Source organism: Mustelus asterias, chromosome 6 (genome assembly GCF_964213995.1).
Source record: "Mustelus asterias chromosome 6, sMusAst1.hap1.1, whole genome shotgun sequence".
NCBI classification, from domain to species: domain Eukaryota; kingdom Metazoa; phylum Chordata; class Chondrichthyes; order Carcharhiniformes; family Triakidae; genus Mustelus; species Mustelus asterias.
Window position 1 is genome coordinate 139,999,354 of NC_135806.1, and position 25,082 is coordinate 140,024,435.

The 25,082-nt window shown below is 44.9% G+C and overlaps 2 protein-coding genes across 4 annotated transcripts in view; both read left to right on the forward strand.

Annotated features, from left to right (window-relative positions):
- Window positions 1–25,082, forward strand: part of LOC144495190 (uncharacterized) — a 984,403-nt gene that overhangs the window by 167,053 nt on the left and 792,268 nt on the right. The window lies entirely within an intron of this gene.
- The window catches only part of LOC144495186 (dual specificity testis-specific protein kinase 2-like), a 168,309-nt gene that overhangs the window by 79,178 nt on the left and 64,049 nt on the right, over window positions 1–25,082 (forward strand). For all 3 annotated transcript variants that reach the window (XM_078215210.1, XM_078215211.1, XM_078215212.1), the window contains exon 5: window positions 3,932–4,014. In XM_078215210.1, the coding sequence (XP_078071336.1) occupies window positions 3,932–4,014 (83 nt within the window). The remainder of the gene's footprint in view (window positions 1–3,931; window positions 4,015–25,082) is intronic.

Consider the following 25,082-nt stretch of genomic DNA (forward strand, 5'->3'; position numbering starts at 1 on the left):
GGTGCATTTGCGTGTACTGGAAGCTACATATGTTAATACACAGGGCCCTGTTCATTGCAGGCAGAAAGAACATGTACACGCACTGTGCCTGTTCCAGCAAAACAAAATAAGTGATGGGCATTCATCAGGGCAATGCTTCGACCGGCCAGAGTCAAGCTGCCATTTAAAACAATGCTTGGCCATAACTGTCAGTCACCATCAATGGTGCATTCTCCATGCGCCTGGAGGTGTGGGGAGTGGGCGGGTGTCACTGGGGAAACCTTCAACTTTACTTTGAGATCAGGATGTCCTTTCTAGAAGCAGTCTTGCTGTCGTCTTTCTATCTCTTTCCGGTGGGAATCTCCCCAAGCTCCAATAAAATGACAATGTGGGTGGATTGCAATCTGGATCGTGCCCATCCACTTCGCGGAATTCTCACAATTTTTCCGCCAGAGATGACATTTAGTCATTTTCTCCTCATCCCAGGAGAATTCCGCCCGTTGTTCCTCCTGACATTGGTATCCTTGCGATTGTTCTGATGAGTGCAAGATGAAAAGCTATGACAGATCTCTTTTTTTCACCAATACTCAAGTTCTGTGTTACCAAATGACTATCTGTATATATCCCTCCGCAGTCTCTCTGTGTCCTCCCCACCTAGCTTTGTATCATCTGAAAGCTTGGATACGTTACTCTCTGTTTCTTATCTAAGTTATCAATATAGTTTGTAAATAGCACTGACATTGTGGTACCTGATTATTCACTAACCTGAAACTATGTCAACTTGAAAAAGAACCATTTATGCCTAGTCTCTGCTTTCTATCTGTTAACCAATCCTCTATCCATGCTGAAAATGACTTCCAATTCCATGTACACTTCTCTTACCTATCAACCTTTTATGTGGCACCTTATCAAATGCCTTTTGGAAATTTAGTTATACTACATCTACTGGTCCCCCTTTACCTACCCTACACCCTCAAAAAACTCCAACAAATCTGTTGAACAGGATTTCTCTTTAGTAAAACTATGTTGGATTGTTCTGAAGTCCGAAAGACATACTGGTTAGGTGGATTGGCCATGCTAAATTCTCCCTCAGTGTACCCGAACAGGCGCCGGAGTGTGGCGACTAGGGGATTTTCACAGTAACTTCAATGCAGCGTTAATGTAAGCCCACTTGTGACACTAATAAATAAACTTAAACGTACTTTGCTTTTCTAAGCGTATTGTTAAGATTTGCTTAATAATAGATTCCAGTATTTTCCCAGGAGTTGATGTTGGGCAAACTGGCCGATAGTTCTGTTTTCTTTCTCCCACCAGTGTACCTTCCAGTTCTGTAACTTACTCCTTTAGAACCCTATGGTGTAGGCCAAAAGGGATTTGTCGTATTTTAGTCCCTTGAGTTTCTCCAATACGTTTTAATCTATTATTAATTCCCTTAATATCCTCACTCTTTTGAGCAGTCTATTTCTGGAATAAAACTTGTGTCTATCTTCACAGTAAAATATTTATTCAATGCCTCGGTCATTTCCTCATAATTTCCTCTGTCTCTGATTTTAAAAGATCAATGTTTACTTTAGCTAATCTCCTCTTAGTATACTTATAAAGCTGTTATGATCTGTTATTATATTACTGGCTAGTTTATTCTCATTTCTATCATCGTTTTGGTTGCCCTTAGCTGGTTTCTAAAATCCTCAGACTTGTTACTGTTTATCGAAATGATATAAGCCTTTCTGTTTAATCTAATACAATCCCTAACTTCCTGAGCGAGACACAGATGGGTCTTTTTTGCTGAATTTTTGTTTTAATATGGAATGTATTTTTGTTGGATATTTTCAATTGTATCTTTCAAATTTTCCCGTTTGTTCATTTACAATTGTACCTTTTTGGCTATTTACCCAATTTATCTTAGCCAGTTCTCCACTCCTATTTAATTGACTTTATTTAAGTTTAAGTTTGTGATTGGATTGTGTCACTTACAGATTTAACCTGGAATTCAATGGTATTATGATCACTATTTCCCAGAGGATCTTTTACTATAACATTACCTTGCTTCATTACACAATATTAGATCTAAGATGCCTTAATTCCACAATGTATTGCTCCAAGGAATTGTAATTAAAGCATTCCACAAACTCATCTTCTAGACCACTCTTACTAATTTGATTGTCCCAATGTGGTTGGCTTTAAACTGGTTTATTTGGTAGCACGAGCTTTCAGTGCACTGCTCCTTCCTCGGGTGATGAAGGAGCAGCACTCCGAAAGCTCATGCTACCAAATAAACCTGTTGGACTTTAACCTGGTGTTGTGAGACTTCTTACTGTGCCTAGCCCAGTCCAACACCGGCACCTCCACATCATGACTTTAAACTAGACTCTGAAGTAATCTGGCAAGCCACTGAGGAGCATGGAATTAATGTTATTGAAGAGGAAAGACCTTCTGGAAGAAACTGGAAACTGAGCAATAAATGTCAATCTTGCCAGCAATACCCGCACTGCCAGAGTTACTTGATTTGATCTGATTTGATATATTATTTCCACATGTATTAGTATACAGTGAAAAGTATTGTTTCTTGCGCGCTATACAGACAAAGCATACCGTTCATAGAGAAGGAAAGGAGAGAGTGCAGAATGTAGTGTTACAGTTATAGCTAGAGTGCAGAGAAAGATCAATTAATGCGAGGCAAGTCCATTCAAAAGTCTGATGGCAGCAGGGGAGAAGCTGTTCTTGAGTTGGTTAGTACGTGACCTCAGACTTCTGTATCTTTTTCCCGACGGAAGAAGGTGGAAGAGAGTATGTCTGGGGTGCTTGGGTTCCTTGATTATGCCGGTTGCTTTTTCAAGGCAATGGAAAGTGTAGACAGAGTCAATGGATGGGAGGCTGGTTTGCGTGACGGACTGGGCTTCATTTGTGACCTTTTGTAATTCCTTGTGGTCTTGGGTAGGGCAGGAAACATACCAAGCTGTGATACAACCAGATAGAATACTTCCTATGGTGCATCTGTAAAAGTTGGTGAGAGTCTAGGACCTTCTTTTGCCACCACAATATTTATCTGACTGGTCCAGTTCCGTTTCTGTCCAATTGTGATACCAAGAATGTGGATGGTGGGGGATTCAGTGATGCCATTGAAGGTCAAGCGGTGACTGTTAGATTCTCCCTATGGTCATTGCCAGGTACTTGTGTGGCATGAATGCTATTTCCCACCTATCAACCCTAGCCTGGATATGTCCATGTCTCCCTGCATGTGGACACACTTCACAGTATCTGAGAAGCTGTGAATGGCACTGGACACTGTACAATCTTCAATAAACATCAATACAATCTTCAACAAACGTCCTCACAGCTTACAGTGGAGGGAAAGTCATTGATGAAGCAGTTAAAGATGGTTGGGCGTAGGACACTACCCTGAGGAACTCCTACAGAGATCTCCTGGAATTAAGATGATTGACCTTCAACAACCACAGCCATCTTCCTTTGTTCTAGATATGACTGTAACCAGTAAAGATTTTTCTCCCAATTCCAGTTGACTTCAATTGTGCTCGGGCTCCTAGATGCCACACTCAGAGACTCAGAAAGCCAGCTACAATACCAAAAGACAGTTGTTGCTTAGTCAATGATTTAGAGCTTCTTTTTCAAATTAGATGAGTCGATGTATGATAACAACTTACATACCAATTAGGAGCAGGTGTAGGCCACTCGGCCCCTTGAGCCCGCTTCGCCATTCAATAAGATCATGACTTATCTAATTGTTACTTCAGCCCCACATTCCTGCCTGCCCCCAATAACCTTATTAATCAAGAATCTGTCTAGCTCTGCCTAAAAAATATTCAACGACTCTGCTTCCACTGCCTTTTGAGGAAGAGAGTTTAGTCTGAGTAAAACCCAGAGAACCTGTCCCTGAATTAGTGAGTGTTGTGAATTCAGTTCTGATGGAATATTGCTCTGCTTTCCTTTTCAGAATTGCTTGGTGAAACGTGAAGGCAAGTCCTACACGGCAGTGGTGGGAGACTTTGGTCTTTCAGAAAAGATCCCAAACTATAGGTAAGTGAAAATAAAAAGCAGGGAAGAACTATTTCAAAAATTATTTCATGAGATGTGGGTGCCGCTGCCTAGACCAGCATTTCATTGTCCACCCCTCATTGCCCTTGAGAAGCTGGATGTGAGCTGCCTTCTTGAACTGCTGCAGTCCATGTAGTGCAGGTACAGGACTGCAGCGGTTCAAGAAGGCAGCTCACCAGCAGCTTCTCGAGGGCAATTAGGGGTGGGCAATAAAAGCTGGTCTCGCCTGCAATGGTAACATCCTGTGAATGAATTTAAAAAGTCCATTTGCCGTAGGTACACACACACTGCTGTTTGGGAAGGAGCTCAAGGATTTTGAACGAGTGACAGTGAAGGAACAACAATCGGGATGGTGTGTGACTTGTAGGGGAACTTGCAGGTGATGGTGTTTCCATGCCGTAACACTATAAGATGTAGGAGCAGAAGTAGGCCATTCGACCCATCAGATCTGCTCTGTCATTCAGGGAGATCTTGGGTGATCTGATATAATCCTTAACTCCACTTTCCCACGTTATCCCCATATTCCTCAATTTCCTTACTGATTATAAATCTGTCGCTCTCAGCTTTGAACATACTTAACGCCCCAGTCTCTACAGCCCTCCTCGGTAAAGAATTCCACAGATTCACTACCATCGGAGAGAAGAAATTCCTCCTCATCTCTGTCTTAGATGGGTGATCCCTCACTCTGTGATTATGCCCTCTGGTCCTACACTCTCCCACAAGAGGAAACAACCTCTCAGTATCAAGCCCCCTGAGAATCCGATATGTCTCAATAAGGTATGCCTCTCATTCTTCTGAACTTCAGGCCCAACCTACTTAACTTCTCCTCATAAGGCAATCCCTCCATACCTGATATTAACGCAATGAACCTTCTCTGGACTGCCACCAATGCCAATATATATATGGGTGGCATGGTAGCACAGTTGGGCGGCACGGTAGCACAGTGGTTAGCACTGCTGCTTCACAGCTCCAGGGACCTGGGTTCGATTCCCGGCTTGGGTCACTGTCTGTGTGGAGTTTGCACATTCTCCCCGTGTCTGCGTGGGTTTCCTCCGGGTGCTCCGGTTTCCTCCCACAGTCCAAAGATGTGTGGGTTAGGTTGATTGTCCATGCTAAAAATTGCCCTTAGTGTCCTGAGATGTGTAGGTTAGAGGGATTAGTGGGTAAATATGTAGGGATATGGGGGTAGGGCCTGGGTGGGATTGTGGTCGGTGCAGACTCGATGGGCCGAATGGCCTCTTTCTGTACTGTAGGGTTTCTATGATTCTATGATCTTTCCTTAGATAAGAGGACAAAAACTGTTCACAGCATCTGCTGTCCTTATCTTTCTAGGTGGGTGATCATCTGGTTTAGAAGGTGCTGTCCAAGAAGCCTTGGTTAATTGCTGCAATCCGGCTTGTAAATGGTACACACTGCTGCCACTGTGTCAGTGGCGAAGGGAGTGAATGTTGGAGGTGGGGAATGGCTTGCCAATCAAGCAGGCTGCTTTTTCCTGGATGGTGTTGAACATCTTGAGTGTTGTTGTAGCTTCAGTCTTCCAGGTAACTGGAGAGTATTCCGTCAGAATCCTGACTTGTGCCTAGTGGATGGGGGACAGGCTTTGGGGAGTCAGGAGTGAGTTACTCTTTGTAGAATTCACACCCGCTGACCTGCTGTTGTAGCCACAGTATTTATATGGTTGGTCCAGTTCAGCTTCTGGACAATGGTAAACATCCCCTCACCATATGAGCACAGACTGCTTCAGTATCTTAGGAATCATAAAAGATGCCAAACATTATGCAATCATCAATCAATATCCTAACTTCGGACCTTATGATGGGAGGAAGATCATGGATGAATCAGCTGAGAATGGTTGGTCCTAGGACACTCCCTGAGTAACTCCTGCAGCCGCTGTCCTGGGACTGAGATGATTGATCTCCAACAAACACAACCATCTCCCTTTTTGCTCGAGTCCAACCATTGGAAAGTTTTCCCCCTGATTCCCATTGATTCCAATTTTGCTTGGGGTCCTTGATGCCGCATTCAGCCCTGATGTCAGAGACAGTCGTCTGCTCTTGCGTTCAGTTTTTTTGTCCATGTTTAAACTAAAGATGTAATGAGGTCAGGAGCGGAGTGGCCCTGGTGAAGCCCAAACTGAGCGTACGTGTGCAGTTTGTTGTGTATGTGCCACTTTATAGCACAATTGACAATCCCTTTCCTCACTTTGCTGATGATTGAAAAGAGACGGATATGTGGTGATTTGTCCTGCTTTTTGTGGAGGGGACATACGTGGGGCAATCTTGTAGGTAGCTGAGGGAAAGGGCATGTAGGCTTTTCCCTCTTGTTTGTTTCCCTCACCACCTGCCACCGAACCAGTCTAGCAACTATGCCCTTTAATACTCGGCCAGCTTAGTCAGTAGTGCTGCTACTGAGCCATTCCTGGTTTTGGACATTGAAGTCCCCCACTCAGAGTACATTCTGTGCCCCTGCCACCCTCAATACGTCCTCCAATTGGTGTTCAACATGGAGAAGTACTGATTTATCAGCTATGGGGAGGTGGTACGTGGTAATCAGCAAGAGGTTTCCTTTCCCATGTTTGACCTGATGCCATGGTCAGAGTCGATGTTGAGAACTCCTGGAGCAACTCTCTCTCGACTGTGTACCACTGTGCTGCCACCTCAGGTTTGGTGGTGGGCAGTTGTCAGAAAATCCCATGTTAGATATTCACTAATATCCTTTGGGAAGGAAATCTGTCGGACTTACCTGGTCTGGTGTACATGTGACTCCAGACCCACTCTGAAATGGAGGGCAGTTAGGGATAGGCAATAAAAGCTGGCCCAGCCAGCAACACCCTCATCCTGTCAATGAATGTTTTAAATTATCTGTAAGGTATGATTGCTTGAGTATGACTGTGTCAGGCTTTTGCTTGACTAGTCTGTCTCACACACAGCTTTCTCAATTTTGGCACGAGCCTCCAGATGTTAGTTAGGAGAACTTTGCACAGGAGACACAGCTGGGTTGCCATTGTCATTTACAGTGCCTAGATCGATGCTGGGTGATCCGTCATGCTTGATTACAACTGAGTGGCTTGCTAGGCCATTTCAGAGGGCACTTAAGAGTCTGTGGCTCTGGAGTCACATGTAGGCCAGACCAGGTAAAGACGGCAGATTTCTTTCCCTAAAGGACATTAGTGAAGCAGATGGGTTTTTATGACAACTGTTTTATGGTCATCATTACCAAGACTACCTTTTTAATTCATGATTTTTGTTATTACTTGAATTTAAGTTCCACCAGCTCCCATGTCCCCCGAGCATTAGCCTGGGCCTCTGGATTACCAGTCTGGTGACATTCTCACTGGGCGTACATGACCACCGATCACTGAAAGCGGCAACGCAGATGGATAAGGTCGTCAAGAAAGCATATGCTTGCCTTCATTGGTCGGGGCATTGAGTATAAAAATTGGCAGATCATGTTGCAGCTATACACAACCTTAGTTAGGCCTCATTTAGAATAGTATGTTCAATTCTGGTTGCCACACTACCAGAAGGATGTGGATGCTTTGGAGTGGGTACAGAAAAGATTTACCAGGATATTGCCTGGTCTGGAGGATATTAGATACGAGGAGTGGTTGGAGAAACTCGGTTTGTTCTCACTGAAACGACGGAGGTTGAGAGGTGACCTGATAGAGGTCTACAAGATTATAAGTGGCATGGACAGAATGGATAGTCAGATTTTTTTTCTAAAAAAGCCAAGTGCTAGGGGACATAGATTTAAGATGCGTGGGGAAAAGTTTAGAGGAGATGTGTGAGGCATGTTTTTTACACGGAGGGTGGTGGTTGCCAGGAATGCGCTGGGGAGGTGGTGGGAGCTGGTACGATTGCAGCATTTAAGGGGCAACTAGACGAGTGCATGAATAGGATGGGAATGGAAGGATACGGACTCCGTAAGTGCATACGGTTTTAGTTTAGGCAGGCATCATGATCGGCGCAGGCTTGAAGCGCTGAAGGGCCTGTTCCTGTGCTGTACTGTTCTTTGTTCTTATTACGGCTATACCACTGCCTTCCCCCTGCACCTCTCCCTCCCTTGCATTTATATTGCACCTTTCACAACCGTAGGATGTTACAAAATGCTTTAAAGCCAATTAAGTACTTTGAAGTGTATTGTTGTAATGTAGCAACCAATTTGCAAACAGCAAACTCTCAGAATCATGAGGTTGAATAAATAATTGGTTTTCATGATGTTGGTTGAGAATTAAAAATTGATCATACCAGAGACAACTCCCCTGCCCTTTGATGTTTGATGGGGACAGAGTAGAAGGAGCTTTACTCTGTATCTAACCCCGTGCTGTACCTGTCCTGGGAGTGTTTGATGGGGACAGAGTAGAGGGAGCTTTACTCTGTATCTAACCCCGTGCTGTACCTGTCCTGGGAGTGTTTGATGGGGACAGAGTAGAGGGAGCTTTACTCTGTATCTAACCCCGTGCTGTACCTGTCCTGGGAGTGTTTGATGGGGACAGAGTAGAGGGAGCTTTACTCTGTATTGAATCCTGTGCTGCACCTGTCAAAGAACAAAGAAAATTACAGCACAGGAACAGGTCCTTCGGCCCTCCAAGCCTGCACCAACCATGCTGCCCGACTGAACTAAAACCCCCTACCCTTCCGGGGACCATATCCCTCTATTCCCATCCTATTCATGTATTTGTCAAAACGCCCCTTAAAAGTCACTATCGTATCTGCTTCCACTACCTCCCCCTGGCAGCGAGTTCCAGACACCCACCACCCTCTGTGTAAAAAAAACCTGCCTCGTACATCTCCTTTAAACCTTGCCCCTCGCACCTTAAACCTGTGCCCCCTAGTAATTGACCCTTCCATCCTGGGAAAAAGCTTCTGACTATCCACTCTGTCCATGCCTCTCATCATCTTGTAGGTCGCTATCAGGTCACCCCTCAACTTCCATCATTCCAATGAGAACAAACCAAGTTTCTCCAATCTCTCCTCATAGCTAGTGCCCTCCATACCAGGCAACATTCTGGTAAATCTTTTCTGTACCCTCTCCAAAGCCTCCACATCCTTCTGGTAGTGTGGCGATCAGAATTGAACACTATATTCCAAGTGGGTTGAACTAAGATTCTATAAAGCTGCAACATGACTTGCCAATTTTTAAACTCAATGCCCCGGCCGATGAAGGCAAGCATGCCGTATGCCTTCTTGACTACTTTCTCCAACTGCGTTTCCACTTTCAGTGACCTGTGTACCTGTACGCCCAGACCCCTCTGCTGATCAATACTCTTAAGGGTTCTGCCATTTACTGTATATTTCTAATCTGTATTAGACCTTCCAAAATTCATTACCTCACATTTGCCCGGATTAAACTCCATCTGCCATCTCTCTGCCCAAGTCTCCAACTGATCTATATCCTGCTGTATCCTCTGATGGTCCTCATCGCTATCCGCAAATCCACCAACCTTTGTGTCGTCCACAAACTTACTAATCAAACCAGTTACATTTTCCTCCAAATCATTTATATTTATATATATATATATATATATATTACAAACAGCAAAGGTCCCAGCACTGATCCCTGAGAAACGCCACTTGTCACAGCCCTCCATTCAGAAATGCACCCTTCCACTGCTACCATCTGTCTTCTATGACCGAGCCAGTTTTGTATCCACCTTGCCAACTCACCTCTGATCCCATGCGACTTCACCTTCTGCACCAGTCTGCCATGAAGGACCTTGTCAAAGGCCTTACTGAAGTCCATGTAGACAACATCCACTGCCCTACCCTCATCAATCATCTTCGTCACTTCCTCGAAAAACTCAATCAAGTTCGTGAGACACGACCTCCCCTTTTCTTCTAAATAGTGACCATGAGATCTTTCACACCCACCAAATCCCATTCAAAAGACGGTACCTACCCCGGCAGTGCAGGATTTCCTCAGTGTTCACTGTGAGTATCGATCCAGATTTGGCACTCAGGTCTCCAGAGGGGAATTTGTATCTGACTTTGCAGTAAAAGTGCCACCCAGTGAAACACAGCTAATCCTGACCAGCTGACCTACCAGGAAGTTACAGCAAGGATTCTGGTCTCTATGTTATAAATAGGATATGGGGCACTGGAGAATGTGGTATAAGGGTCTGGCACATATAAGGTTAATGTGGGACTGAGTACAGTGCCGCCCACACAGTGATGTAAGAATGCACATGACCCAGACCCTGGGTCAGTCTAGAAATGGACAGAGATGTGTAAAGATCTGGGATGGAGCCAGCTCCTGGCTTGTACCCTCGTACCCTTTACGTGTGTAAATAATTCTAGTCGTCAATAAAGACCTATAGTTAATCTACAGAACACTACAACACCCTCCCAACAGAGAAGGTGCGAGAATGGATTCACAAGGATGATACCAGAACTGAAAGAATATAAATATCCGGAAAGGCAGAACAAGCTGGGGCCCTTTTGTCTAGTGTGACAAGATAGAGATCTTTAAAATGCAGAAGGGTTAGATCGCGTAGATGTAGAGAAGCTATTTCTACCCGTGGGGGAAGTTCAAAACTAAGACTGTCGCTACTAAATCCAGTGGATAATTGAGGAGAAACTTCTTTAGCCAAAATGTGTTTGGAATGTGGAAATTGCTACTAACATTATCCTGGTTCTTCCTTTGTTTTGTTTAATATGAGGAAACCAGCTGTAATTCTAAATGGATGCAACTCTGCAAATTTATACAAGATGTTCAGTGCTTCATTCTAAAAAGTTACAATCAAAACCATTCTTTTACCCTCATAAAGAAACATAGTTACACAGCCTTAATATTTAATACAATGTTAATTCTTTATCCTCTTAGACTCCGAAGACTCCCTGCTTCTGGAGGTGCATGCGGCAGACAAAGCACTTGCTTACATAGCTTGTTTTCCCTGAAAAAAGTCACAAGCCTGAAAGGTGCACCACTCTGCAGCAAAAGTGGCTCTCCTGCTCTTACAGGTTGGCAATCAACCTGGGTGTGTTGTGAATACACCTTAAGTGGTCATCAAGTCGTGGAGTGGGACTTGAACCCTGAGCATCTGCCTTCAGAGGCAGGGACACTTCCCCACTCTGCTGCAAGACCATCTTCTTTACCCACCCAACAGATACCTTCATTTCATTCTTCAACAATTTCAATCGTACCACAAGGTAAACATTCCCCCTGTATTCACTGAAGATATTTTCATTTGATTTGATTTATTATTGTTACATGTATCAGTATACAGTGAAAAATATTGTTTCTTGCGCGTTATATCGACAAAGCATACCGTTCATAGAGAAGGAAAGGAGAGAGTGCACAATGTAGTGTTACAGTCATAGTTAGGATGTAGAGAAAGATCAACTTAATGCAAGGTAGATCCATTCAAAAGTCTGATGGCAGCAGGGAAGAAGCTGTTTTTGAGTCGGTTGGTACATGTCCTCAGACTTTTGTAAGTTTTTCCTGATGGGACAAGGTGGAAGAAAGTATGTCCGGAGTGCATGGAGTCCTTAGTTATGCTAGCTGCTTTTCCAAGGCAGCAGGAAGTGTAGACAGTGTCACACTGGGAGACTGGTTTGGGTGATGGACTAGACTTCGTTCATGACCCTTTGTAGTTCCTTGCAGTCTTGGGCAGAGCAGGAGCCATACCAAGCTGTGATGCAACCAGAAAGAATGCTTTCTATGGTGCATTTGTAAACGTTGGTGAGAGTCGTAGAGGACATGCCAAATTTCCTTAGTCTCCTGAGAAAGTAGAGGCTTTCTTAACAATAGTGTTGGAGGGACCAGGACGGGATGTTGGTGATCTGGACACCTAAAAACCTGAAGCTCTCAAAGCACCCTGAAGGGGAAGGGTGATAAGGCAGAGGTCATGGTACATGTTTGGTACCAATAACATAGGTAAAAAGAGGGATGAGGTCTTGAACCAGGAATTCAGGGAATTAGGCAATAGACTAAGAAGCAGTACCTCTCGGGTTGTAATCTCTGGATTACTCCCAATGCCACAAACTGGTGAGTACAGAAATAGGAGAATAGCACAGATGAATGCGTGGCTTAAGAGTTGGTGCAGGAGGGAGGAGTTTAGATTCCTGGATCACTGGGACCATTTTTGGGGAAGGTGGGGCCTGTACAAGCGCATGGTCTACATCTGAATCAGAGTGGGACTAACACCCTTGCTGGTGGGTTTGTTGGTGCTGTTGGGAAGAGTTTAAACTAGCTTGGCAGGGGAAGGGGACCCAGAACTGTCAGCAGAATAGGGACACAGTATAACATTAAAGTTTATTTATTAGTCACAAGTAAGGTTTACATTAACACTGCAATGAAGTTACTGTGAAATTCCCCTCGTCGCCACACTCCGGTGCCTGTTCGGGTCAATGCGCCCTAACCAGCACGTCTTTCAGACTGTGGGAGGAAACCAGAGCACCCGGAGGAAACCCACGCAGACACAGGGAGAACATGTAGACTCCACACAGGCAGAGACCCAAACCGGGAATCGAACCAGGTCCCTGGCACTGTGAGGCAGCAATGCTAACCACTGTGCCACCGTGCTGGAGTGTGGCTAAGCAGGCCATAGAAAAGCAATCAGGTCAGAAGGAATACAGCGGTAGTAAGTTTCAAAGGAGTAAGACGAGGCTGGAGGGCCTCTACTTTAATACCAGGAGTATTAAAGGTAAAATGGATGAGTGCAGGGCGCTTTCTCTGGAGCAGAGAAGACTGAGGGGCGACCTGATTGAAATGTTCAAGATTATGAGTGGCATGGAAAAGGTGGATAAGGAGCAGCTGTTCCCTTTAGTTGAAGGGTCAGTTACGAGGGGGCACAAGTTAAAAGTAAGGGGGGAGGTTTAGGGGGGATTTGAGGAAAGACTTTTTCACCCAGAGGGTGGTGAGGGTCTGGAATGCGCTGCCTGGGAGGGTGATGGAGGCGGGATGCCTCACATCCTTTAAAAAGTACCTGGGTGAGTACTTGGCACATCATAACATTCAGGGCTATGGGCCAAGTGCTGGCAAGTGGGATTAGGTGGGTAGGTCAGGGCCTTTCATGCGTTGGTGCAGACTCGATGGGCCGAAGGGCCTCTTCTGCACTGTCGGATTCTGTGATTCTGATTCTGTGATTTTGATTTCTCCTTCGTCCCCATTGATGTAGACAGGGGCATGTTCTCCACTACGCTTCCTCATGTTGCTGACTATCTCCTTCATTTTGTTGACACTGGGGGAGAGATTATTGTTGCCGCACCAGTTCACCAGATTCTCTATCCCTTTCCTGTACTCTGTCTCATCATTGTTTAAGATCCGACCCACAGCGGTGGTGTCGTCAGCAAACCTGAAAATCGAGTTGGAGGGGAATTTGGCCACACAGTCATACATACATAAGGAGTATAGTAGGGGGCTGAGAACACAGCCTTGTGGGCACTGGTGTTGAGGATGATCGAGGCAGAGGTGTTGTTGCCTATCCTTACTGATTGTGGTCTGTGGGTTAGGAAGTTCAGGATCCAGTCGCAGAGGAAGGAGCCGAGGCCCAGGCCACGGAGTTTGGAGATGGGTTTTGTAGGAATAATGGTGTTCAAGGCTGAACTTTAGTCGATAAATAGGAGTCTGACAGGGGTGACTTTGTTATGTAGGTGTCCCAGGGTTATGGCTATCTAAAAACAAACGGTAACTAAACTACTTAAAGTCTAAAAATGTGTGGTCAAAGATAAAATCTACACCGTTTACTTAAAGCTCTTTAAGCCCTTAAAGCCTTTTCAGGAAGTTAAACAGAGCTTAATAAGTTAAGCTATATGAAAATGTTGTTGCAGCTCTGTTTTACCATTTGATAGTAGTGTTTTAATTTTTGACAGAGCTGCTTACATAGATGTGAAATGAAACATTGATGCAATATAAGCCTGAGCAATCTGCAGCCAGTCATACCTAATCTATACTACTTGGCTGACACGCCGAGACTGTGGCTTAGAATGCACGAGTTGAGTGCAATAACATAGATGCATCTATAGGGAAGCTGATGAATGCATGAGGGAGGAGGAAATAGAAGGAAATGCTGGTGGAGGAAATGAAGTAAGGCTGGTGTGAATTCTGTGGTTGTTAGAGGCAGATTATTCCTCCTGTGTAAACCAGACAACTTCACTGCAGCTACAGGACACCCTGACCTCATGTTCTGGTTTTCATTAGAAAAGGGAAGGCCGAAAGAAGACATGATCCAAATGTCTGAAAATGCTGACGAGAGTGAAAGTAAAGGTCGGGTTTCAAGCACAAACTGAGCATGCAGTGAGATGTTCAAAGATTATTTTGCACATGATAGATGAGGATGAAGGAGGCCATTGGGGCCATTGATACTCACCCATCCAACTATACCTAAAGCAGAATATCTGGTCGTTATTGGATTACTGTTTGTGGGGTTTTGCTGTGCACAAAGTGACTTCTGTGTTTCCTATATTACAACAGTGTCTGTACTTCTAAAAGTACTTCATATCCCTTTCCCAAAGGCATGGAGATTTATATATATATGAATTCTTTATACTTGGAGTGATTGAAGCAATTAATAACTGTTGGATGTCAGTTGGTTAAGAGTGAGGATGGAGTTCACAGCTAAAGATGATTGAATGCATAGAAACTAGAAACAGGAGGAGGCCATTCGGCCCTTCAAGCCTGCTCCACCATTCATTTTGATCATGGCTGATCATCGAGTTCAATATCCTGATCCCCCTTTCCCGCCCATATCCCTTGATCCCTTTAGCCCCAAGAGCTATATCTGATTTATTCTTGAAATCAGGCAACGTTTTGGCCTCAACTACTTTCTGTGGGAGTGAATTCCACACATTCACCACTCTCTGGGTGAAGAAATTTCTCCTCACCTCAGTTCTAAAAGGTTTACCCCTTATCCTCAAACTATGACCCCTGTTTCTAGACTCCCCCACCATCGGGAACATTCTTTCTGAATCTACCCTGTCTAACCCTGTTAGAATTTTATAAATTTCCATGAGATCCCTTCTCACTCTCCTAAACTCCAGCGAATGTAACCCTAACAGACTTAATCTCTATCATACTGTCATGACAAAGTTGGAAAGCTGTCAGAGATGTGTGGTCATCTCTCCTCCTCTTTTCTCCCCATTCCTTTACCCTCACTCTTTCCTCTCTCCTTCCTTTTACTCCTTTGCTCTATGCCCTCTCTCCTTATCCCTATCTCTCCCCCCCCCCATTCTCTATCCCTCAACTCTCCTTCCTTCCCCACTCCTTTCCCCCTTCTTTGCTCTCTCTTTCACCACACCTGCCCTCTCCCGCTCACTCCTCTACTCTCCCCCCTCACTTCTCCTCAACTTAATCTTTCCTCCTAACCCCTGTCCACCTCTTTCCAGTTCCCCTGTCCTTTCTCACCTCTCCTTCCCCTTTCATTTATCAGTCTCCATCTTGTTGAAGAAATGCAGTTAGTTTCCTGAGCACCTGTGTGGTTTGTGGAGGATCTGATTACACCAGCAGGCTCCTCAGTCTGAGAAACAGAAGATAGTTTTAACAATGAAGGCAAGGCAGAGTGAATGCAACGTTGAATCTTAATGACAATTGAACTGCTCTTTGGGCAGTTTGAGCTGCTGTTTAATGAGAAATATTGTACTGCCCTTTCTCTAACAGTAAATTGTAGTGTTTAAAATGCTCTGAAATCCAGTTTTGTTCTGATAATTAGAAAAAAACATTCCAGAACTAACTAAATTAAACCGCAAATTCGAAATGGAACTGTATGGTGGTTGTTCCGATTACAAACTGAATGACACTGAAAGAAAGAAGGAAGTTGGAACAAGCTCAGTATGGTGTCACTCCACTGAGGCTGATGTTGCAGAGACACGGGCCCTGATATATAGTGGACATGATGTGGAGATGCCGGCGTTGGACTGGGGTAAGCACAGTAAGAAGTCTCACAACACCAGGTTAAAGTCCAACAGGTTTATTTGGTAGCAAATACCATAAGCTTTCGGAGCACAGCTCCTTCGTCAGATGGAGTGGTTATCTGAACAGATAACCACTCCATCTGACGAAGGAGCTGTGCTCCGAAAGCTTATGGTATTTGCTACCAAATAAACCTGTTGGACTTTAACCTGGTATTGTGAGACTTCATATAGTGGACAGCCACTGAAGGCCAGAGTAGCCTGGGAGTGAATGAGGAACTCACAAAGCTGGGACTTTGAGACCCTGCCAATGTTAACCACAAATTGATAGGCAGTTCTAGTCTCCCCTGGGGACAATCTCTGGCAACTAGGATGGGAAGAGGTAGCGAGAGATCAAGGCTTGGGCTGTGGGGAGAAAGAGAGATCGTTGTGGGTGTGAGGAAGCGAGTGATCGTGGCTGGGGGAGAAAAGTCACCCCCTGAGGATGAAGTGAGAGATCACCGCTGGGCAAGAAAGGTCAACTCAAGAGATTGGCATTTTATATGAGGGGTGAGGTGAAGAAAAATGATTGTGAGGGTGGGCATTGGGAGGGTGATGCTGGCTGAAGGCTTCTTTGATGGGATTGGTGGAGATATGGAGCATTCCTGCTCTCTCTAACCTAGAAGGAGCAAAAGACACTGGCAACTTGAGCCAGGAGCTCCCATCTCCCTTTTGCTGCCAGATTTCCTGATCCCTGGGAAATCCAGGGATGTAAATCAGACTCCTAATTGCATTGTGGGATTTCATTTTAAGTTAGTTACAGCGTCTCACTGCAGCAGAACACTTGGTAGCCACAAAACCTGCCACAGTGAAAATGGTAATGGGCAGGTCAGCAATGGGTTAGAGTTGTAGAGTCATAGAGGTTTACAGCATGGAAACAGGCCCTTCGGCCCAACTTGTTCATGCCGCCTTTTTTTAAAAATCCCTAAGCTAACTCCAATTGCCCGCATTTGGCCCATATCCCTCTATACCCATTGTACCCATGTAACTGTCTAAATGTTTTTTAAAAAGACAAAATTGTACCTGCCTCTACTACTACCTCTGGCAGCTTGTTCCAGACACTCACCACCCTGTGTGTGAAATAATTGCCCCTCTGGACACTTTTGTATCTCTCCCCTCTCACCTTAAACCTATGCCCTCTAGTTTTAGACTCCCCTACCTTTGGGAAAATATATTGACTATCTAGCTGATCTATGCCCCTCATTATTTTATAGACCTCTATAAGATCACCCCTCAGCCTTCTACATTCCAGAGAAAAAAGTCCCAGTCTATCCAGCCTTTCCTTATAATTCAATCCATCAAGTCCTGGTAGCATCCTAGTAAATCTTTTCTGCACTCTTTCTAGTTTAATTGGGTCACGTTCTTTGTTTTTGCATCTTCGACCATCTCTCGACCATTTGTGACAGGACTATCATGTTTAACCAATTTATTGGAATTTTTTAATGGAGTAACATATACTATGGTTATAGGGGAGCCTGTAGACTTGCTGTACTTGGATTTCCAGAAGGGAGTTGATAAGGTGCCATTTCAAAGTTTTTTGCAAAAAAATCAAAGCTCATGGTGTAGGGGGGAACATAACAGCATGGATTGAAGATTGGCTAGCTGGCAGAAAACTGAGAGTATACATAAATGGGTCTTTTTCTGATTGACAGGATGTGATGAATAGAGTCTGGGGCCTTAACTTTGACAATTTACAATGATGGGGATTGAAGGCATGGGAAGAGGACATGAGGAGGTTGCAGGGAATAGGTTGAGTGAGTGGGCAAAAATCTGGTCAGTGGCAAGTAATGTGGGAAAATCTGAAGTTGTCTTGGCAAGAAGAACAAAAAAGCAGAGGATTACTTAAACAGAGAATGGTGCAGAGGGTTCTGGGTATCCTCGTGCGTGAGTGCTGAGGAGTGTGGGAAAGAGGTGCTTTTATGCTTTCTAACTTCCTCAGCCTCCAGGAAGTGGTCTTACTCTGCTACAGGAGAAGAAACCAGTTACTTGTTGAGTGTTTGATGAGTGACTACAGTTCATTCTATTCCTAAGGTTCAAAATAGTATAGCAACAGGTGGTAAGGTTTACAAAATATAGATAAACAAAAGTAAAATATATAATTGAATAAAGTATTAAATTGTTAATTAGAACACATTAGAACACAGTCCAAAGATGTGCGGGTTAGGTTGATTGGCCAGGTTAAAAATTGCCCCTTAGAGTCCTGAGATGTGTAGGTTAGAGGGATTAGTGGGTAAATATGTGGGGGTAGGGCCTGGGTGGGATTGTGGTTGGTGCAGACTCGATGGGCCGAATGGCCTCCTTCTGCACTGTAGGGTTTCTATGATTTCTATGATTAAGGACAGGGCAGCTGCAGCATGTGGGTGCTTCTGGATGCCAGTTTGATCCAGGGCAAGCATGTTGGCAGTAAGTGTTTGAAGTTTGAGCAGCTTTGGCTCAGAGGTAATGAGCTGGAGGCTGAACAATGGACACTGTGACACATCAGGGAGGGGGAGGCAGACACACCTCTCAGGACAGGGCCTTCTGATTTGGTCAGGGACAGGGGAGTGACTGCAAGTGAGGCAGGTAATGGGACCCAGAGGGCAGGAGGTTCGCTGTTTAAAAATAAGGAATTGCTCACTTAAAATGGAGATGAGGCGAAACAATTTTCTGAGATTTTGTGAGTCTGAAAATCTCTTCCCAAAAAGGTGGTTGATGCGCGATTGATTCACACGGGAGGCTAGGACATACCCGGGAATAAAGGCTTTTATTCACAACAAGATTGGAGCACACTACTTAACAATACTATCCCAGACTAAGGGCTACTAGGAAGTAGCAGTGACCTTTATACTCCTGTAAGAAGACGGAGCCGAATGGAGTGTACCACATAAACAATAATAACAGGTGGAACACCCCAACCCTAACCCCAACAGTAACAAAAGTAACATATGTACAAGTACCCATAGTGGTAACCATCTATGGTTCACCACAGTGGTGGAAGCAGAGTCTGTGAATATTTTTAAGGTAGAGGTGGATAGATTCTTGGTAAGCGGCGGGGGGGAGGGGAGTGATAGGTTATCGGGGGTAAGCAGGATGCAGATTTGTGGTTACTTTCAGATCAGCCATGATCTTATTAAATGGCAGACCAGGTTCAAGGGGCTGAATGGCCTACTCCTGCTCGTTGTTCGTCTGTTTGTAAAATGTTGGTTGGGGAGGTAAGGAGGGTGCCCCCTGGGCATTGCCAGCCTAGCCCCCTGGAACTGCCCAAGGGGCAAAGTGACATTACACACTGGGCATTGAGCAGTGCCAAGGAGGCGGGGCCTATGTGGGGGGAGATTGGTGGGGGGGGGATCCCCACTGCCACTCTGCATAAGGTTCCGTGGCAGAGGGAGGGAATGCATTGATCGGGGCTGGCTTCCAATGGGGGGGGGGGGGGGGGGGGGGGCACGGTCAGGTAGATCGAGGTGGGAAGGGGGGATTGGGGCTAGGTTGGGGCATACGCTGATCTCCGCTCTGACAGATCGGTGCATGCGCAATGGCCCATTCAGTGCTATGCTGCCGGCCTCTCCAGTGGGATAGGCCCCACCCTGGATTTTCATCGTGAATCTCACTGGGGCACTCTGCAGTGCACAGAGTGGGAGATTCATTTTGAAACTCCCGCTGAAAAAAACAGCAGGAGTTACTCCAATTCTTACACAAATTCAACACTTAGAATTTTTTTGGGAGAATCTTGGCCCACATCTTAAATATTGGGTGCAGATTTGGTCTCCTTATTTAGGGAAGGATACAAATGCATTGAAGGTGGTTCAGAGAAGGTTTACTCGATTGGAATGAATGGGTTACCTTATGATGATGCATGAAGAAAAGATGGATATATTGGACTTGTTTCCATTGGAGTTTAGCAGAGTGAGGGGTCACTTGATTGCTGTATATAAGATCTTGAATGGTGATGACAAGGTGGACATGGAAAGGATGTTTCCTCTTCTGAGTGAGTCCAGAAGTAGGGGGCACAGTTTTAACATTAAGGGTTGCACTTTTAGGACAGAGATGAGGAGAATTTTTCTCTCTGAGAGTTGTGGGAATTTGGAACCCTCTGCCTTCGTAGGCGGTGAAGGTGGGGTCACTGAATATTCTTAAGGTGGAGGTAGATAAATTCTTGTCGGACGAGCAAATCAAAGGTTATCGGGAGTAGTTGGAGTGTGGAATGCGAAACACAAACAGGTCAGCTATGACCTTATTGAATGGCGGAGCAGGCTCAAGGGGCCGATTGGCGTACCTCTGCTCCTATTTCTCATATTTGCATATGCGGGGAGTGGAGTTACTATCAAGGGAAGATCTTTGCAAAGAGCGCCATAGGGTGGATGCTGATGACAGATACCTCGCAGTTTCCTGCACAATAAGTGTCTTTATAGATAACTCCTGGAGTGGTTCCAATTATCTAAAGGAATTGGCGAGAGGAATTTTCCAGGGTGATTTTCCCTTCTCGGTCCTTAGTTTTTTCTGTCTGAAAGGTGCTGAAAGAATTCCTTCTTCGAACATTGGTTCGGCCGCATTTGGAATACTGCGCTCAGTTCTGGTCGCCACACTACTAGAAGGACGTGGAGGCTTTGGAGAGAGTGCAGAGGAGGTTTACCAGGATGTTGCCTGGTATGGAGGGGCTTAGTTATGAGGAGAGATTGGGTAAACTGGGGTTGTTCTCACTGGAAAGACGGAGGATGAGGGGAGACTTAATAGAGGTGTATAAAATTATGAAAGGCATAGATAGGGTGAACGGTGGGAAGCTTTTTCCCAGGTCGGTGGTGACGTTCACGAGGGGTCATAGGTTCAAGGTGAGGGGGGGGGGAGGTTTAACACGGATATCAGAAGGACGTATTTTACACAGAGGGTGGTGGGGTCCTGGAATGCGCTGCCGGGCAAGGTGGTGGAGGCGGACACACTGGGAACGTTTAAGACTTATCTCGATAGCCACATGAACGGAGTGGGAATGGAGGGATACAAAAGAATGGTTTAGTTGGGACCAAGGAGCGGTGTGGGCTTGGAGGGCCGAAGGGCCTGTTCCTGTGCTGTATTGTTCTTTGTTCTAAACGACTGAAACATTGCTGAGAAGAGAGTTGTTTTTATCTGTTCGTGGGATGTAGGTGTCACTGGCTGGGCCAGCATTTATTGCCCTTCCTTAGGCTGTTACTGAGATGATCCGTCCATATCAAAGGCATTAATTGTAGCAGGTCTTTGCAAACTGATGTGCTGCAGCTGGTGTTTCTGACAGATGCTGTCTTCAGACAGCAGTTGCTGTTGACGAACGAACAGTCTCTGAATGCTGCTGAGGGCTCACCGCCTTCCACCTTCCCTCCTCTGCAGTTGTTGCTAGGTGATGGCCTCTACACAATGTTCCAACAGGCAGAGGTGTTGACTCTATGAAAAGGAGATTATATTTTAGAACTGGATTATGGTCGAAGGGAATGGGTACATTTTACCTGGTATCTTCTCATTGACATTAATCGACATTTTATCCTGACTGGAATTTACTTTGTTTTCAATTTGTGATCTTTTCTTTTTAATCCCCAATGTGCCTCTTCATATTCTCCTGCAACAGAAAAGACTTTGAGGTTTAAGTCCAAGATTCCATACTTTCTGCAGTGAGATAGTTATTATGTGGGTGGCACGTTGGCACGCTGGTTAACACTGCTGCCTCACAGCACCAGGGAGCCGGGTTCAATTCCAGCCTCGGTGACTGTGTGGAGTTTGCATGTTCTCCCCGTGACTGCGTGGGTTTCCTCCGGGTGCTCCGGTTTCCTCCCACAGTCCAAAGATGTGCGGGTTAGGTTGATTTGGCCATGCTAAATTGCCCCTTAGTGTCAGGGGGACTAGCAGGGTAAATACGTGGGGTTAGGGCAATAGGGCCTGGGTGGGATTGTGGTCGGTGCAGACTCGATGAGCCGAATGGCCTCCTTCTGCATTGTAAGGTTTCTATGACCTTAATTACAATTTAGTCTTTTTCCCGTTAAATGCTCCTGTTTGACATTTGCTCAATTGGACTTTTACTGTCTCATTCTCTCATTTGGCTGATCCTGACACCTAATTAGAATCTGACAGATTTACCATGCATTTTGCTCGTGACCAAATCTGTCATCCTACTTTGCATTTTCTATCTGAGATGATCCGTCCATATCAGGCCAATGAGGCCAAAAGGTTGCCTGTTGTCTGATTTCAAGAAGAAATTAGATATAGCTCTTGGGGCTAAAGGGATCAAGGGATATGGCGGGGGGGGGAAAGAGGGGGATCAGGCTATTGAATTCAGTGATCAGCCATGATCAAAATGAATGGAGGAGAGATTAAACAGATTGGGTCTGTACTCGTTGGAGTTTAGAAGGATGAGGGGTGATCTTATAGAGACATATAAGATAATGAAGGGGCTGGATAGGGTAGAGGTGGAGAGATTCTTTCCACTTAGAAGGGAAACCAGAACTAGAGGGCACAGCCTCAAAATAAGGGGGGGCCGGTTCAGAACAGAGTTGAGGGGGAACTTCTTCTCTCAGAGGGTAGTGAATCTCTGGAATTCTCTGCCCATTGAAGTGGTGGAGGCTTCCTCGTTGAATATGTTTAAATCACGGGTAGATAGTTTTCTGATCGATAAGGGAATTAGGGGTTATGGGGAGCAGGTGGGTAAGTGGAACTGATTCGCTTCAGATCAGCCATGATCTTGTTGAATGGCGGGGCAAGCTCGAAGGGCCAGATGGCCTACTCCTGCTCCTATTTCTTATGTTCTTATGAATGGGCCGAATGGCCTACTCCTGCTCCTAGTTTCTATTCAAGGTATCAGAATTTACAACAAATGCCACTGATTTTTATGACACAGAAACAGATTATTCAGCCCAACTGGTGTCTGCCAGTGTTAATGTTCCCTTCAAACCTTTCCCATCCTACTTTACCTAACTCTTATCAGCATAATCTTCATTAACTTTCTCACTCATACTTTTATTCAGTTACCCCCTTAAATAAATCTTTGCCTCAACTCCTCCATATGGTGGTAAGTTCTACTTGCTACCCACTCTCTGAGTAAAGAACTTTCTGCTGAATTACACATTGGATTTATTGTGATTATCTTACATTTACTGGCCCTACTTTTGTACTTCTGAATCTGTAATCTGTAATCTGAAATATTTTAATTATGTTTACCCTATCGAATCCATTCATAATTTTAAAGACCTTTATCAGGTTACCCCATCAGTTTTCCCTTTAGAGTTAAGAGTCCAGATCACTTACTGTTTGCTGATAGTTTTAGCCACTCATTTCTGATATCATCCTTGCAAATATTTTTTGTGCCTTGGGGGTGAGTTTCTGACATTCAGGTGAGAGGCCCAGTCCAATGATTCAGGTGAACAGCAAAGATCAGTAAAAATATTTTAAAAGCAGAAACATTCTCCAGTGTCTTCACCAACACTGGGGCGGCACGGCGGCACAGTGGTCAGCACTGCTGCCTCACAGCATCAGGGACCCGGGTTCGATTCCGGCCGAGGCCCACTGTCTGTGTGGAGTTTGCACGTTCTCCCGGTGCCTGCGTGGGTTTCCACCGGGTGCTCCAGTTCCGTCCCACAGTCCAGAAATGTGCGGGTTTAGGTTGATTGGCCATGCTAAAATTGCCCCTTAGGGTCAGGGGGACTAGAAGGATAAATATACCTGGGGCTGCATGGATGGGGCCTGGGTGGGATTGTTGTCGGTGCAGGCTCGATGGGCCGGGTGGCCGCCTCCTGCTCTGTAGGGATTCTATAATTCTATGAACATTTTTCCCTCAAGTGAATAAAGATTAACTGGTCGTCCCTTTGCAGTTTGTGATAACAAGACCTTTCTGTGTACAGTTGGCTGCTCTACAAAATAAGACTACACCTCAAAATCAATAATGAATTGTGTCACGGTGTCCTGAGGGTCATATAAATGTCAGCTCTTCTTTACTTAACGGTCAGTAATTATTCAAGGATCACTGCCCAACTCATTAATTGCAAGTTGTTGCTTTCCCTCGGCAGTGATTTAGTTGCTGAACACCTGTCGTATCTTGATGCGTGCAACCAATCATTTTTACACCAATTAATATCAGTCTGGGATTTGAATCTTGTTTTACATGTACTTGTTACATAATTTGGATGGGTGAGAGTATCAAGGGGTGTGGAGCTATGGGGGAGGAACAGTTGAGGGACAGATCAGCTATGTCTTAATTGATTAGGGGAGTGTCTTGAGGGGCTGAATGGCTTGTTCCTATGCTCCTTTGTATTTGCCTCAGGCCTAATTAAATCCTTGGAGCTTTAAAGCTTTGAACATAATGTTGTGTATTGTGAGGATTCCCATGATTAATGCATTTTGCTTGGTAGCACAGAACTTAAATATTGCTAAACTGAGAGGCTTGTTTTTTTTAATTAATTGACAGGCTAGGCCAGCATTTATTGCCCATCCTTATTTGCCCTTGAGAAGGTGGTAGTGATCTGCCTTCTTGAACCACTGCAGTTCAAGTAGTGTAGGTACATCCACAGTGCTATTAGGGTGGGAGTTCCAGGATTTTGACCCAGCAACAGTGAAGGAACGGTAATATAGTTCCAAGTCAGGATAGTGAGTGACTTGCAGGGAACCTCCAGGTGGTGGTGTTCCCAGACATCTGCTGCCTTTGTCTTTCTAGATGGTAGTGGTTGTAGATTTGAAAGGTGCTGCCTAAGGAACATTGGTGAGTTCCTGCAGTGTATCTTGTAGATCGTACATTAGGCTGCCACTATGTATCGGTGGTGGAGGGAGTGAAGGTTTGTAGATGGGGGAATCAAGCGGACTGCTTTGTCTGGATGCAGCTTGGCTTCCTGAGGGTTGTTGGAGCTGCACTTATCCAGGCAAGTGGAAAGTATTCCATTACATTCTTGACTTGTGCCTTGTAGATGGTGGACAGGCTTTGGGGAGGAGAGTTATTGGCTGCAAGATTCCTAGCTTCTGACCAGCTCTTGTAGCCACAGTATCTATATGACTAATCCAGTTCAGTTTCTGGTCAATGATAATCCCGAGGATATTTGATTTTGAATTTGATTTGATGTGTTATTGTCACATCTATGAGTAAACAGTGAAAAGTATTGTTTCTTGCGCACTATACAGACAAAACATACCGTTCATAGAGAAGGAAAGGAAAGAGTGCAGAATGTGGTGTTACAGTCATAGCTA